General features: G+C 46.1%; 1 protein-coding gene across 1 annotated transcript in view; it reads right to left on the minus strand.

Moving 5' to 3' along the window:
• GPR107 (G protein-coupled receptor 107) overlaps positions 1–15,045 on the minus strand; it is a 73,795-nt gene that overhangs the window by 33,992 nt on the left and 24,758 nt on the right. The window contains exons 2-9 of the mRNA XM_059141387.1: positions 14,619–14,741; positions 14,248–14,298; positions 13,947–14,026; positions 12,570–12,724; positions 10,902–10,939; positions 9,281–9,337; positions 4,635–4,745; positions 4,180–4,313 (exon numbers count right to left, since the gene is read on the minus strand). Coding sequence (XP_058997370.1) covers positions 4,180–4,313; positions 4,635–4,745; positions 9,281–9,337; positions 10,902–10,939; positions 12,570–12,724; positions 13,947–14,026; positions 14,248–14,298; positions 14,619–14,741 — 749 coding nt within the window. The remainder of the gene's footprint in view (positions 1–4,179; positions 4,314–4,634; positions 4,746–9,280; positions 9,338–10,901; positions 10,940–12,569; positions 12,725–13,946; positions 14,027–14,247; positions 14,299–14,618; positions 14,742–15,045) is intronic.

Below are 15,045 nucleotides of genomic sequence, written 5' to 3' on the forward strand. Positions count from 1 at the left end.
AAGCCCTTTGGAGACCTCATTTCTGCCAACAGAAACAGCCCCGACAAAGCCCCAGAGGCCCCTCTCGTGCAGTCTGTGTTGTGACTGGAGTAGTGTTAGGCACTGAAGCCAGACAGGACGAGTTCCAGCTCCTGATAAGATGGGAACCCGTGCAGCTTGCCAGCTTTGTGCCCAGAAACCACCCTGGAAAGGCCCCAGAGTCAAGCATGAGGCGGCGGGATCTACAAAACTGGCAAGAAGCCCCTGGGGAAACAGAAGGTGCCCAAACTTGGCTGTGGGGGCCAGCAGTGGCCCAGAGTGGGACAGGAGGAGCCAGGCGGCATGCAGGATCAAGGCCCGCCAGACACACCAGGCCAGCAGGGGAAAGTGTCGGCTCGCACCGCCATGCCTACACAGACACCCGTCCACCTTTGGGCTGCCTCCTCACCCTGGGACTAATGTCCTAGGACACCAGACCATTTGGGAGACAAATGTAAAACTCTTCAAGTACATAAAACTTGCCTTAGAGCCACAGAGGAAACTCACACACTGAGACATCAAGACGTTCTGCAAAGCCACAGCAGGCAAACATGTGGAACGGGCATAGCATCGGACAAGTGAGCCAACAAAACAGAAAGCTTGGCATAGAACAGAGAGCTTGACACATGGAGGCCTGACACAGGAGCGATACGGGGCAGCAAATAAGGAGGAACGGGGAGGACTATTTAGAAACCGGCGCAGGGAAATCAGCTCAGAACTGCGTGCGTACATACACACACGGCTGGCTCCCCACTCCACAGTTCCATAGCGGAGCACTCCAGAAGGATTCCAGTGCTAAACAGAATACACACCTTTTGTGACCTTGGAGTAGGGAAAGGCTTCTTCCAAGACCCACGGCCCAAAAGATTATAATTAGAGAGCTCTAACTCCATTAATATTAAAGACTTTCATTCAACAATGAATACCCCAGACAAGTTTAACAGACTGGGAGAAGAAACTGGCAATGTCTAAGACAGACAAAGGACTGATATCCAAAATATCCAAGAAACTCCTGTGAAGCAATAAGAAAATGACAGAAAACCCAACAGAAAAATATGCAAAGCCTAACAACGGTCACAAGAAGGGGAGCCCATGGGGCACCTGAGTGGCTCAGTGGGTTAAGCCTCTGCCTTCGGCTCAGGTCACGATCTCGGGGTCCTGGGATCAATCCCCTCATCAGGCTCTCTGCTCAGCAGGGAGCCTGCTTCTCTCTCTCTCTCTGACTGCCTCTCTACTTGTGATCTCTGTCTGTAAAATAAATAAATAAAATCTTAAAAAAAGAAGGGTAACCCAAAGGGTCAGCAAGTCCCTAGAAAGATATTTCACATCATTGGTATTTAGGAAAATGAAAAATAAAATGAAGTACCAGTTTATACCCATCAGATTGGCCAAAAATAAGATGTCAGTGTTGGTACACAGGGAGACAAGAGCCCTGCTGCCCCATGGGCAGAAGTATAAACTAGCAGAGGTGACCCGGCAGCATTCAATGAAATTAAGTAAGAATTTACCCCATACCCAGGGCACCTTCTTCTGGGAGTGTACCCCCGAGAGAGCCATAATGGGACAAGGCCAGGGTAGGGGTGGGAGATCATGGCCACACTGTGTGGGGGAGCGAGGGTATGGAGGCCGAGCCTCACTAAAGGGAGGGATAAGTAGAATGTGGGGATACACACTATGGAGTAGCTACAAGTTAATGAATTAGACGGACACACGGCAATGTAATTAGGTCTTAAGAAAGATACTACTGCATGAAAAATGAAAACAGTATCTGTAGATAGTATGGTTTATAGAAGTTAAAAACACAGGCACTATCAATAAACACGAGCTATTTATAAGAATACGCGCATGCCCAACACCACCTATTACCTGCGTGTGAGCAGCTGCGAGAAGCACGAGCGAGGGGTCGGAAATGAAGGGGAAATGAAGAAGAGGGGCCCTGCGCGATGATAAGGCGGGCGTGTCACCAACTGACGCAACTCCCTTTCCGGGCTGGTTTCCTCCCTGGTACTTTCCTGTCTGGGGCCTACCTACTTGAAGGTCAACCAGGAAGTCAAGGCCAGAGGAGTCTGTCCCTCCCGAACCGCACTGAGAACCCTGGGTACCCAGAGTGCAGAAGCGCACACTGCCGAGCCCGGCGCCCTCGGTGGCAGCCCTGGCTGAGACATCAGCCACAGGGCAGTGATGTGTGGGGGAACACACGCTCCACAGCCACAGCAGCTTGGCATGAATACAGGTTCTACACTGGCCACCTTAACCCTTCTAAGCCTCGCTAACCTCTCCTGAAAATGGGGCAGCTGGATGATGAGCAGAAACTACCGGCACCAGGGGCCTGATGGGGCAAGGAGCGGGCACCGAAAAGCGATCGGCCGTCTTCCCCTTCCCACACTCAGGGGCCCAGAGCAGCACCCAGAGAGCCGAGAGGAGCTGCTTAATGGGCGGCAAGTAGATGTGGGCGCCGCTCACAGCTGTGGCAGGTGTCGCCAGCCGTGTCTCTCTTTTCCCCTCTCAAGACCTCCAGAAGGCGAGGCAAAGATCTCGCAGCTCCTTCCAGCAGTAAGGGACTGTGAGCCTCTGAAATGCACGAAGCCTTGGAGTCACATCCTTTACGTGACTCAAATTTCCAACCCGACAGCACGGCCTGTAAGTCTTCTGGAAACACACAGGACGGGGTGAAAGGCTTACATTACACACCCTGGTTGTGTCTACCGCCCTTCAGCAAGAAGCTAACACGTGCTGCACAAAGTAGGTCGGCATCATTTAACCACGGAGTTAAAACTTCCCACAATTTTACGTAAGTGAACCAGTGATAGTGACTGTCATATCACTAAATACACGGAACGAAAATACCGCTGAACACCTGCCTGGTCAACTGTCTTTTATGTACCTCCGATCTGCATAGCACCCTGATCTGCAAAGGCCTCCAGAACACAGTATTTCAGGGACAATCACGTAACACACCTCAGGCTCCAAGACCCTTAGAGGAAAGTGGGGCAATGACCCTGTCCCAGTTCTGTGGCTCGGGGAGTGAAGGGAGTCACGCAGGTGGGAGGTGTCCATGTTTACACTTGAAATTGGGCCTTGGGCTCCCACTTCTTACTTTTCTAATAAAGGCAGAAGCAAAACTTTATTTAAAAACCTTTTTATAGCCTGAATTGGTAAGATTCTTTTTTTCTTATTAAAGGCTGCCTGATTGCCTAGTCCAACCATGACCGTACAGGGTTCTTCACAAGTAAACAAGTAGCTCTTCCCATCTGGTGAGCGGAACGAATATTATGCCAAGTAAGAACCAGCGCTGTCCCAGCCAGAGCTCCCCACTCCAGCTGGGCGCGTCCTCCACACGACAGTCAGGCCACCAGGGACTAGAGAGGTCTCAATTTCTGCCCAACACTCCACAGAAAGAACGATCTGGGTGCCTATTTCATGAATTTAAATTAATCCACATTATGATCCCATAGTCCCACACCATCATTTAACTTAGTTTATGGGCCTTATAACAAGTACTTCACACTATTCTCTAACTGAAAATTAGTATTTTATTATGTTTCCTGGTTGGAAGGAGACAGATTTGAACACTCAGGACCCCGTGCCCCGCCACCGCACACGCAGGTGCTCCCTTTAAGAACTGAGTATAGGCAAGTAAAGCCTTCAGGTTTCAGAAGAAAGGCCAAGAGCCAGGCAGGTGGGCTTGGAGTGAGTTCCCTCCCTCTGGAAGCCAATACTTCTCCCCTGTCAGGCTCTGAGCAGACACAGCACCGAGCAGCAATGCCCTGCTCTCGGCAGGCAGCAGGCCACTGTCGCTAACCTCTTCTCCTGAACAAACAGCCCCCGAATGGGATCAATGAGCTCACTGAGTCCTGGACCCTAACACCGTCACCATGGAAACACTTGCTTATACGTTTTGTTTTGTCTGTCTATTATTAAAATATTTGGATCTGCGTTTTAAACAAAGCAAGGGGAAGTAAACCAACACCAGGGCGTGCAAAGGCTCCCGACACGGCAAGGCTCAAGGCTCGCACAGTCTCCCTGTTACAGGGAGGACGCCCGTGGAAGAGGACAAGGTTGCCAGGGCCAACCCCTCTGAGGCTAAGAAGCCAGCAGAAGGTGAATTATGCGCCTCTGAACACACTCTACGCCGGAGGGCTCGAGGAAGTCACAACTCACCTTCGTTTTCGAAGGATGTGAATCCAGATGGTCCCAGAAAGGAAAAAGAAAAAGGCCATAGATATGTATAATTTAGGGAGGGGGATCTCTCCTGCGGAGAGGTAGCTGTCAGGGTTCTTCTCTGTGATCTCAATCTGAAACAGACACGAAATTAATGTTTACTTTTCAGGAACAGATCATCCCATAGTCTGCAATTTGTCACCAAAGCTGCTTCACTTGGCTAAGGAAGCACCAGCAGGTAACAACCACATTCCTAACGCACAGGTTCAAGTGTAAAAACATCCCACGTTGCTTTGTATTTTTTTGTGAATCCTCTGCAGAGATGGGATTCTGGCCACATTGTTCTCCTACTCTGTTTAAGTGCTGTTAAAACCCACTCTTACAATGAAATTATGTGTCTCACATTTTACAGGGCTGACAAAATCCACATGGAACACCTTCCGTACAGTACTCACATCAAGACTGAAGGAAAACTTGTCGCCAGACCGCATTTCGTTCCCAGAGCATTTATGGAAATAAAGACTGTAGAGGCCTTCTTGGTCATTGGTGCTGATGTTAAAGAAAAACTGAAAGTGAAGAAGACAAAAATTGAAGAGTACCCAAGTCCTCAGCTAAATGCTTAAATCTTAGAGATTATGAATGTTATGGACAGAAAAAAATACAGATTTCTTAATTTCTTATCGGATTCTCCCAGAGCAGAAACAGATGTTTTTGGGGCACGTGGGTGGCTCAGTCAGTTATGTACCTGCCTCTGGCTCAGGTCAGGATCCTGGAGTCCTGGGATCAAGCCCTGTATTGGGTTCTCTGGTCAGCAGGGCGCCTGCTTCTCCCTCTCCCATGCCTCTCCCCTCCCCTGCTCATGCTGGCTCACTCGCTGTCTCTATTAAATAAGTAAAATCTTAAAAAAAAAAAAAAAAAATCCAAAGGAAAATAAACAGATGTTTTCTCGTTCTGTGATTCCATCTCAATATTTTGTTATAATAATTTTCAAGGTAGCAGGAAAAGGGATCAGAACCGCTCAGGGAACACCTCCATACCCACCACTGAGGTTCTACAACCTCATTTTGACCCAGAATCCCCTACCCGCTGTGGCTCCTGCTGAGGACTGCAGAGATAACCTATGAAGCAGGTACATTATTTCCAAGTCAACATACTCTTTTGCTCTTTAGGTAAAAAATACTCCTGGAAAAAAGGAGGCTCCTCTGCTACTTGAAAAGGTAAAGGACAAATATTCCCTCATTAAAACTGACTCCTCTGGGCGCCTGGGTGGCTCAGTGGTTAAGCCGCTGCCTTTGGCTCAGGTCATGATCTCAGGGTCCTGGGATGGAGTCCCGCATCGGCATCGGGCTCTCTGCTCAGCAGGGAGCCTGCTTCCTCCTCTCTCTCTCTCTGCCTGCCTCTCTGCCTACTTGTGATTTCTCTCTGTCAAATAAATAAATAAAATCTTTAAAACAAACAAACAAACAAACAAACAAAAAACTGACTCCTCTGATTTCAGGCAAGAGAGAGGCTACGTTTTCTACATGGGCACATTTTCTCATTTCTCACATGTTTCATGGGTACAGATGAAGTTTAATGTAAGTCCAGACATTTTATATATAAGACCACAGAATACGACTCCTTGGTCAACTCTATGGAGCATTTTGGTAGAAGCCTAAAATGTGCTGCTTACATACATGATAAACTGTAAAGAGAAGCCAGGAACGGATGGGAATGATGCTTTCTTAACAGCTGGGTAGGGATGTGAGGGTCACACAGGGTCTCTGGGGTGCTGTCACTATTCTATTTTTGGTCTCCATGATGGTTACAAAGTTATTATTTATAATCATTTGTACTTGACATAAATACTATGTGCTCCTCTGCAAGCATACTACAGCACCCAGTTAAAACGGACAGGGAAGGGGCGCCTGGGTGGCTCAGTCAGTCAAGCCTCTGCCTTCGGCTCAGGTCATGATACCAGGGTCCTGGGATGGAGCCCTCATCGGGCTCTCTGCTCAGCAGGGAGCCTGCTTCCTCTTCTCTCTCTCTCTGCCGCCTCTCTGCCTACTTGTGATCTCTGTCAAATCAATAAATAAAATCTTAAAAAAAAAAAAGGGTACGGAAGAAAGGGACATTTGACAAGTAAACAGAAATAAAATACCAAGAATATTCAAGGTGAAATTATTACTTTGTTAAATTATGTCCTGAACTCAGCAATGTAGACCTAAGAGCATGTGTTTTAGTCCACACAGGGGGGAGCCAGAATACGCTTCTAAACATAGTAACTTTTAGTTCCAAAAATAAGAATCATATGAAGTTTCTAAGAAATAGCTATTTTTTAAAAGATCTGTATAATCTTCATGGTTGATCAGAGTAGGTACCTGACCTTAAAAAAAAAAAAAAAATCAAACAAAAGTCTATGTTTTAGAGTGGGAATAAGAGCTAACAGCCCCTTTCCTGCTTTAGGAAGATAAAATATCATCTCTGCTCTGTGGATAGAGCAGAAAAGCTCACAATGACTTCCTTGTCCAAAATCAGGATACTGAGTAGCAGAACAGCAAGGTGTCACCTACAAACTTCATTACAAGGAGAAGGGAAGCCAGGGAAGAGGCAGACTGTCCGTACACTGCCTGTTTCCTGTGGCCTGAGAAGCCTGTGAACTGGTTATCTCAATGTCCTTAATCACGACACTCCCCCAACACAAAGCTTTAGTCACTGACAAGTATGTATATCCTATCATGCTTTCCTTGGTGATTTTTTTTTTAAAGGCTACAAGAAATTTCAAAAAAATTACCTTATTAAGAACTTTTTATAAAAAAAAGATTTTATTTCTTTATTTGACAGACAGAGATCACAAGTAGGCAGAGAGTCAGGAAGAGAAGCAGGCTCCCTGCTGAGATGCAGAGCTCGAACCCAGGACCCTGGGATCATGACCTGAGCTGAAGGCAGAGGCTTTAACCCACTGAGCCACCCAGGCGCCCCCAACTTCATTTTTTAAATTTTATTTATTTATTTGAGAGCAAGAGCACAAGCAAGGGGAGTGGCAGACAGAGGAAGAGGGAGAAGCAGACTCCCCGCCGGGCAGGGGGAGCCAGATGTAGGACTCGATCCCAGGACCCTAGATCATGACCTGAGCCAAAGGCAGTCACCCAACCAACTGGGCCACCTACACGCCCTTAATAAGCACTTCAAAGTGAGAGAAAGAAAAGAGAAAAAAGTACCTTTTGTATTTTCTTAAGGAGGCAGTAAAAAAGTGATTAAACACAAGGATGGGCCTTGGAGTCAGAGAAACCTGGGTCTGAATCCCCGTCTTGGGCAAGTTACTTAACCTCTCTGAGCCTCAGATCCCTGATCTATAAAAGGGAGTAATAACAGTGCCTCCTCCATAGAGCTGCTGGGAGGATGAACAGAGATAATGACCGTGTGTAAGCGCGCCACACCCACTCCAAGGGCCCCATTATTACTAATGGATGGACTATTATTACAGGCCAGGCCCAAGATTAGGGATTTCGTTTGCATGAGAAAGAAAACAAATTTAAAAAACCCTCTCCCTTATGGCCACCCTCTAAAGGGAGCCACAGAAAATAAGCATAATAAATGAGTATGTAGCAGTGTTGGAAAGAAGTGTCAAGGGGAAACCAGCAGGAGGAGGGGAGGGAAAGAAGCTGCATTTAAAACAGGATGAACGGAGGCAGCTTTGCTGAGATTATGACATTTGAGCAAAGGCCTGAAATAGGAAGATATTAATCACTGGCTTCTGAGGGACAAGCATTCCTGCCTGCGGGTACAGTCAGGGCAGAGCCTGAGGCCTGATCATTTCTAGGAGCAGCGAGGTGGCCTCTGTGGCTGGATCGGAAACAGGAGCCAAGGTCGAAGAGGAGACTGCAGCCAGCAGACTATATGGCCTTGCAGACCAGGAAGGGCTGGAGCTTTTGCTCTGAGGCAGGTGGGAAGCATCCACAGGCTCTCAATGAGCTATTAATTCCTATGGTCACTAAACTTAAAGACCGTGTAAAAACTGTTAGGCAAAATAATGTATGCTGAAAGAGATCAGAACAGGGGATGCAGGGATGGGGGACACTGAGGGGGTGAAAACATAGAGACTCGTGGTAGAGAGTGGGAGGCACAGATGCATGCATTTGTTGGAACTGATCGAACGACATATTTAAGACCTGTGCATTTCACTCTAAGCAAATTATACCTTAATTAATGAAAACTGGTTAGAAATGGGGCAGTGATTCTTACAAATTAACGTTAAATGGTTATTTGTACAGTGCTTCTAAAGCACTTTTATGTTAAAAAAAATACTTATAATAACCCAATGAGATAGGTGCCATCACTATTCACTCTTAGATGATTAAAGACAAGATCCAGGAGTTAAGAGAGCTAAGGTCATCAGCCAGTAAGTGGGTGCTGAGACCCTATCCAATGTCCTACCCCAACCACAGGCTGTGGCTGTGGTATGAAGAACGGGGCCAGGTGGGCAGGTCACCGAACGCCATTGACCCTTGGTGAACACATCTCTAAAATCCTACCAGCATCCTAAACAATCACGAGTGGTCCTTCTAGGTACAGAATTCTGTGCTTCTCCTGAGTGGCTCAGTGGGTTAAGACTCTGCCTTCGGCTCAGGTCATGGTCTCAGGGTCCTGGGATCAGCCCGGCATGGGGCTCTCTGCTCAGCGGGGAGCCTGCTTCCTCCGCTCTCCCTGCCTGCCTCTCTGACTACTTGTGATCTCTATCAAATAAATAAGTAAGTAAATAAAAAAATAAATTAAAAAAAAAAAAGAAAGAAAGAAAAAGAATTCTGTGCTTCTAACACACTCCAAATGGGAGGCAGCATGGGATTAAAGAGCAGCAGGGTGGGGACAGCCAGGCAGATGCGGGCCTTGTCACTCACATTGGACATTCACAAAGTCACTCATTCTCAGAGACATGATCAGCTAAGTAGTGGGTAACAATACCTACCCTGTGGGTTTGCTATGGAGAGGGCTACTACTACATTTGAGTGACTGATCTGTAGAATAACTAAATTATTATTCCTAAATTCAAAATTCCTTTGCAAATTCACCCTTTACACTACAGAGATAAATCCGATGAAGATTACTCAAAGAGAAGACATACCTGAAAAGAAACTGCCCCATCACTATTGTGAACAGAAAAGGATTTTTCTCCCGTTGCCTGAAAAAAAAAGCCACAACAACCTGTTTTAGGATGATACTGGCAGAAAATGTACTAATAAAAAAAATTAAAACAAACAAAAGCACATCCTTCTTAAATCTTCAATTTGCTGACCTTCAGAAGCTCTCAGGAAATAAAACTCACCGTCCTTTCGAGATGTCTGCGATCCCCTTTCACGGAGAAAGAAACTTCCTCACCCACTTCCTTTTCTCAGTGATCTCTTCTGCCCCCCACTAGCCCCCTATTCCCTCCCCCCCACCCTGATCCCCCTGGAGCGTGTCTCCATTCTTATAGCTTCAGGAGGACTACGGATGCCAACCAACGTCATATCCCGACACTTCACCTGGACACCATTCCCAATTTCAAATGATGAGCATATTACTGTCACTGGTACAGTGGACTAACTCCAGAAATGAGGAGGAAAGACCTACACCCAACAACATGGATGAACTCAAAAGAATTCCGCTGAGTCAAAGAAGACAAAGAGAGCAGTGCCGAATAGGGCCCTTCCATCAAGTTCTAATCACTCATCTACAGAGGCAGATCAGTGGTTGAGGACGGGAGGAAGGAGGGGCAAGAGAACCTTGTGGGGTGATAAATATGTTCACCATTTTGTGGTGGTGGCGGCTTCTCTGGGGTACACTCAAGTCAAAACTTAGCAAACTGTCACTTTAAATATGTGTAAGTTACTGGATGTCAATTACACTTCAAAACAGCTGTGAAAACAGAATACTGCCATCTGGATGCCCCCTTACTGAAAAATCAAGATATCCCAACCAAAATGTTCCCAATTTTTTTCCTTCTGCTACTTCTACCATCTATTCTTCTACTAAAACAAAAACAAACAAACAAAAAACCTACTTCCTTCCTCCTCCACCCCCAACACTGGCCCCGTTCTTTATCCACATTCCAAGACTCCAAGTCCCCCTGGCCCTAAATCTGTACCGTCACAACCGTGTTCTTCCTGGTCCTCCTAATTTCACTGTCTCTCTCTCTGAGGCTGCTTTGCCCATGACTTTCAGAACATCTGCCCCAAACACCACCTGCATCACAGTCCTTCCTGATCAAGAACTCCTGACGACTTCCTATTTTCTGTGCCATCAATGAATACCCTCTGGTGCCTGGGCTTTTATTATCTAAGATCCCTCTCTCTGCTCCCAAAGACACACCTTTTACTTCCCATAGGCCAGAACCAAGGATCTGTCATGCTCGTTCCCATTTCCAGTCTTTGCTTATGACATTCCTTCCTCTTTCCCCAAACAAATCCGCCAAACTCTAAGCCCTGACTCCTCCCCTTCCTGAGGGCTCCCCCTCACTGTCTGATCCTCTACTGTGCAAGTGCTGTACTACTCAGAACTCAATGTTACTTAGAAATTCTTCCAACCTGGTAACATTTTCTCTCCAAACAGGCAGCAACCCCCAGCGGATTAGGCATGTGTATGTGTGTACCTTTATGTCATGGTATATAAACATACTCCCACTCCCCCTCACATCTCCACACACATACACACATATGTACATATACATCCAGGAAAGCTGAAAACAGGGGGTGGTCAGTTCTTACCTTTGAATCTACTGTGCTTCTTTTAGATTTTCCACTGTCTAGAAGCAGAAACATTTAGAAGATATTACTGCATGATTCAGCTTGTATCTGATTACAGTGTCATTTTCTGAGGCTCTAGCTTGTCTAATGTCAAATACTTCGAGCTAACGGAAGGTGAGGCCATGTGCTATCTTGTACACTGACAACTCCTCAGATTCCAAAATAATTCTTGAGCCGCAGAAGCAGCAAACGAGTGTGTTACGTGATCAGTGCTCTCTAATAAAGGATAACATTTAGTCCCAACAGGGAAATCATCTCTGAATAATCCCGTGTCTGTTATTGTCAGAGCGGCTGCATGGAGTGATCTTCCTCATTCTCTGAGTTATCCTGCTTGAGAACAGATCATTGTTTTAAAATACATAGATAACATTTATTTACACACATGGAAAAATTAATAGCGAATTACATTAGTACAATTCATACTTTTTTTTCCCTCACAGCAAGGTGTGCTAAGACCGCCAATGGCTCCTTTCACGGAATAGAGAAGGCATCTGTGCCTTATTCTCACTTGAGACAGCCTTCATAGGGAAGACAGGATTTCAAACTCCCTGCGGGAAAGAACTTTAGAATAAAAAAGAAGGAAGAGAGCACTTTGCGTGCAGTGCTTGCATATGAGGGCTAGAAAGGAATGGTGTACAGACACAAAGCTACACCATCACACAGATGTAACATTTCTGCATGTCTTTTAATCTGGGTTAGAGTTTTGATAGGCTGAGAAAAAAATGTATAAATAATACAATAAACAGTGAGTTCTCTTTGAAGAACTAAACTATCAGACAAAGGTGACAGTTAATAAAAGAGGCAATAAATGTAAACTAGCCAATCACCGTCTGGAGATACAGTGCAGCCTCAGTAGTGAGAAGGAAAGCAAAACCAAGAATATCCTTCTCGCCTTTTACTTTGGGATCAACACAAACACACACCAAAACCCCAGTCCAGGCTAGGACATGGTGATGTGGGCACTAGTCCTACAGACTTCCCCAAAGGAGCATCCATTCACACAGTGCACTGGAAAGGAACGGAACACAGGCACCACTATTCTCCAAAGCATTCATATCCTTAGAACCAAACATTTCAATTCTGGGAATCCATCCTAAAGAACAAAGTTCTAGATAGGATCAAAGTTCTACAAATGAAGAATTCCCAATGCAGCTGTATTTATAATAGCAGACAGTGGAAATGTCTTCTTAAGGGGGAAGCTTGAGCAAAATTACAGTCTCCACGTAACAGAAGGGCTGGTAACAATGAGCTGTCTGCAAGTTGAATGAACAGGGATGCTTGGGAAAATTACAAACATGACTAGGAGCTTCTCTTGCTTGCTCTGCTTTCTCTCTCTCAAATAAATTAATTTAAAAAATCTAAACAGAAAAAAAAAAAAAAATCAAACATTCCAGACCGAGAGCCCAGAAGGGATACAGATTACTCAAGTTCTTGTGCCGCAAGGACGAAGGAACGACTTTTCTTTTCCCCACCTTCCCCCCAGTTTCCACCTTTTTAACAGTTACGTAATTTTGTATGACCCCCAAAATAACATCAATGCTGTGTCTGTGTGTGTTTTCACTTGGGGACAAAAAAGAATCTACAGAGCAGGGCAGGGAAGAAGATGCTGTTCTCTGCCTGACAGCTGACCTTGTTTTGGCTGAATCTGGTTGCCCGCTGAAACAGGGTTAGCCCCGGGCTCCTGGCTCTGGGGCTCCTGGCTCAGGCCGAGGACCTTCTCATCCTTGCTGAAGACGATCTTTGGTAACTGTGTACCAGCTTCTGGGGGGGCTCTTACTCTCACCCTACATTCAAAGTAAGAGAAAAGAAAAGAAGTTCAAGGTAATGTGATGGTCATCTGAGTATCTGAGTGCCATGTGTTACACACGGTCTCAGTATCCAAACCCATCATCTCAGTCCTTGTGAATCCCTGATGTAGATTCTAGGAGCTCCTCTGTGCACCTGCTAAAATGCGGACTCAGGAAGGTTAAGAACTTGCTGAAGAGTGGTGAGGCCGGAAGCAGCCAGGCGAGGACCCAGCATTCTCACTCTGAAGCTTACGTCCCTAGCCACCACATGGTTCTGATGGACATATTTTCCCCCTAAGCATCTATATGGTGTTCAACAAGGGGAATGGAACAAGGGGCAAAAAACCCAGTAAGGGGGCACCTGGGTGGCTCAGTGGCTTAAAGCCTCTTCCTTTCGCTCAGGTCATGATCCCAGGGTCCTGGGATGGAGCCCTCATCGGGCTCTCTGCTCAGCGGGAAACCTGCTTCCCTCCCCCGCCTCTGGCTGCCTCTCTGCCTACTTGTGATCTCTGCCTGTCAAATAAATAAATAAAACTTAAAAAAAACAACAACACAAAAAAAAACAACCCAGTAAGATGTTAAAGTGAACTTGAGGGGAGCATGGGAGAGGCAGCGGGCACAAGCAGTGGCCTGCCGGGATGCACTTCCTCTCTTCTCTCTTCCTAAAGATCCCATCCTGCCAGGAAAGGGAAGGGGAGGCCCCACGCCTGAATGGACACGTGAGCTGAGCTAGCACGGCCGAGCTGGAGCGGAGCACTTCTAGTCCTGCCTCATGGAGGAGAGGCCTCCCCCTCTCCCTGCATGTCAGCTGGCTGTAAATAATGAATTTACTCTGTTGAACATGCCATGCTATTTCAAGCTGCCCTGACTTTGCCTTCAATGCTCTTCCCTTATTTACCTGGTGAAGTCCACTCACTTGAAGGCTCTTTGGGCCAAGAGTTGCCTGAAGCCTTGCCCCTAGGGCCTCTGCAATTCACCAGTGTCTCTGCCCCACCATCTCGCTCTATTGCCGGGATCATCTGTATTGGTGTTTGGCCTCCCTTGGCCATCTCCAGGCTCCTTGGGAGTGGTACCTCCGTCTCCCCCATCATGTTCTTAACCTCCAGCACTCAACACAGTATTTGGCACATGGCGGACACTCAGTAAATGATAGCTTAACTACCGAATTCCCCGTAACTTTACTTGAGGATGGAACTGAAGGAACATGAGAATTACTTACTCACTTCTGGAGATGTCTAGGATTAGAAGGGTGACAGAGACAGACTGCTTTTTTAAAATACAGTAATTCACATCTTCATCCTGAGGAAGGAAGACCCCTCTTATTCACTCACACTAGAACAAGGCAAATAAATGATCCAACCTCCAACCCAAACAACACAACCGTGCCCACAGCTCGGATATACTGGGTAGTCCAAGCAGCCACCGCCGTAAGAAAAGAGCATGGACAGAAGCAGGGAGCTCTCACCCAGTGTCCTGGGCTCACATGAAGGGAGGGATGAGGTCCCATTTGTAGTGCTCACCAGATAAGAAGAAAATCCGTCATTCTTTGTGCGGTCCAGGCTGAATCCAATCTAAGGGGGGCAAAAAGAGTAGAGGTAAATACCGACGCAATACTCTGGCATCCATACCTTTCTTACTCGAAGAGCTAAACAAGTGATTCTTTGGCCTAGGCTTTTCATGGTTTTCTTAGCGTTCATTTTATAAAAGGGGTTGCTAATTACTCAAATTATTTAAGAATTACAACTTACATGTTCAAAGTAAAACTATTTGATGCCTGTTCACAAGTTTAATTTTCTCTATGTTCCGAGACTTCATATTTAAGTGTGCGGTGAAGCTCCCATCTGAGCAACAGAGAAGTGTAAAGCCCTTGACCTCCTGGGAAGGCACTTACGGTTGTGTCCTTGTCTGTGGCTCCCGCAGGGTCATTTACAGAAAGGCTGCTGACATTAACCACCATGTACCCGTCCTTGAAGAATCCAAAGGTGTTCAGGTGAACCTTATGCCTCACATCGTCCTGAAAAGATTTAGAGTGGTAGAATTAGTTAATAGGGAGAAGTTAACCTGATTATTTAAACTATTTATTTGCTGGAAAAGTATGGTATCTAGCTAACTAGTCACTGTTTCATATACTTGGCAATATATATGGTATAACACCTTATCTTGCTCCATAAGCTGAAAAAGACTCTTAAGATAAGATTCATAAGATAGCAACCGTTTTGCAGAAGGAGGCGCATAATAGATTGAGTTCACGCCCATGCATACGTAAGGGTCCCAGGACTGACCTGGTGATCAAGTGGAATGGGAATTGCAGGGAAAGA

Source organism: Mustela lutreola, chromosome 12 (assembly GCF_030435805.1).
Source record: "Mustela lutreola isolate mMusLut2 chromosome 12, mMusLut2.pri, whole genome shotgun sequence".
Lineage (NCBI taxonomy): Eukaryota > Metazoa > Chordata > Mammalia > Carnivora > Mustelidae > Mustela > Mustela lutreola.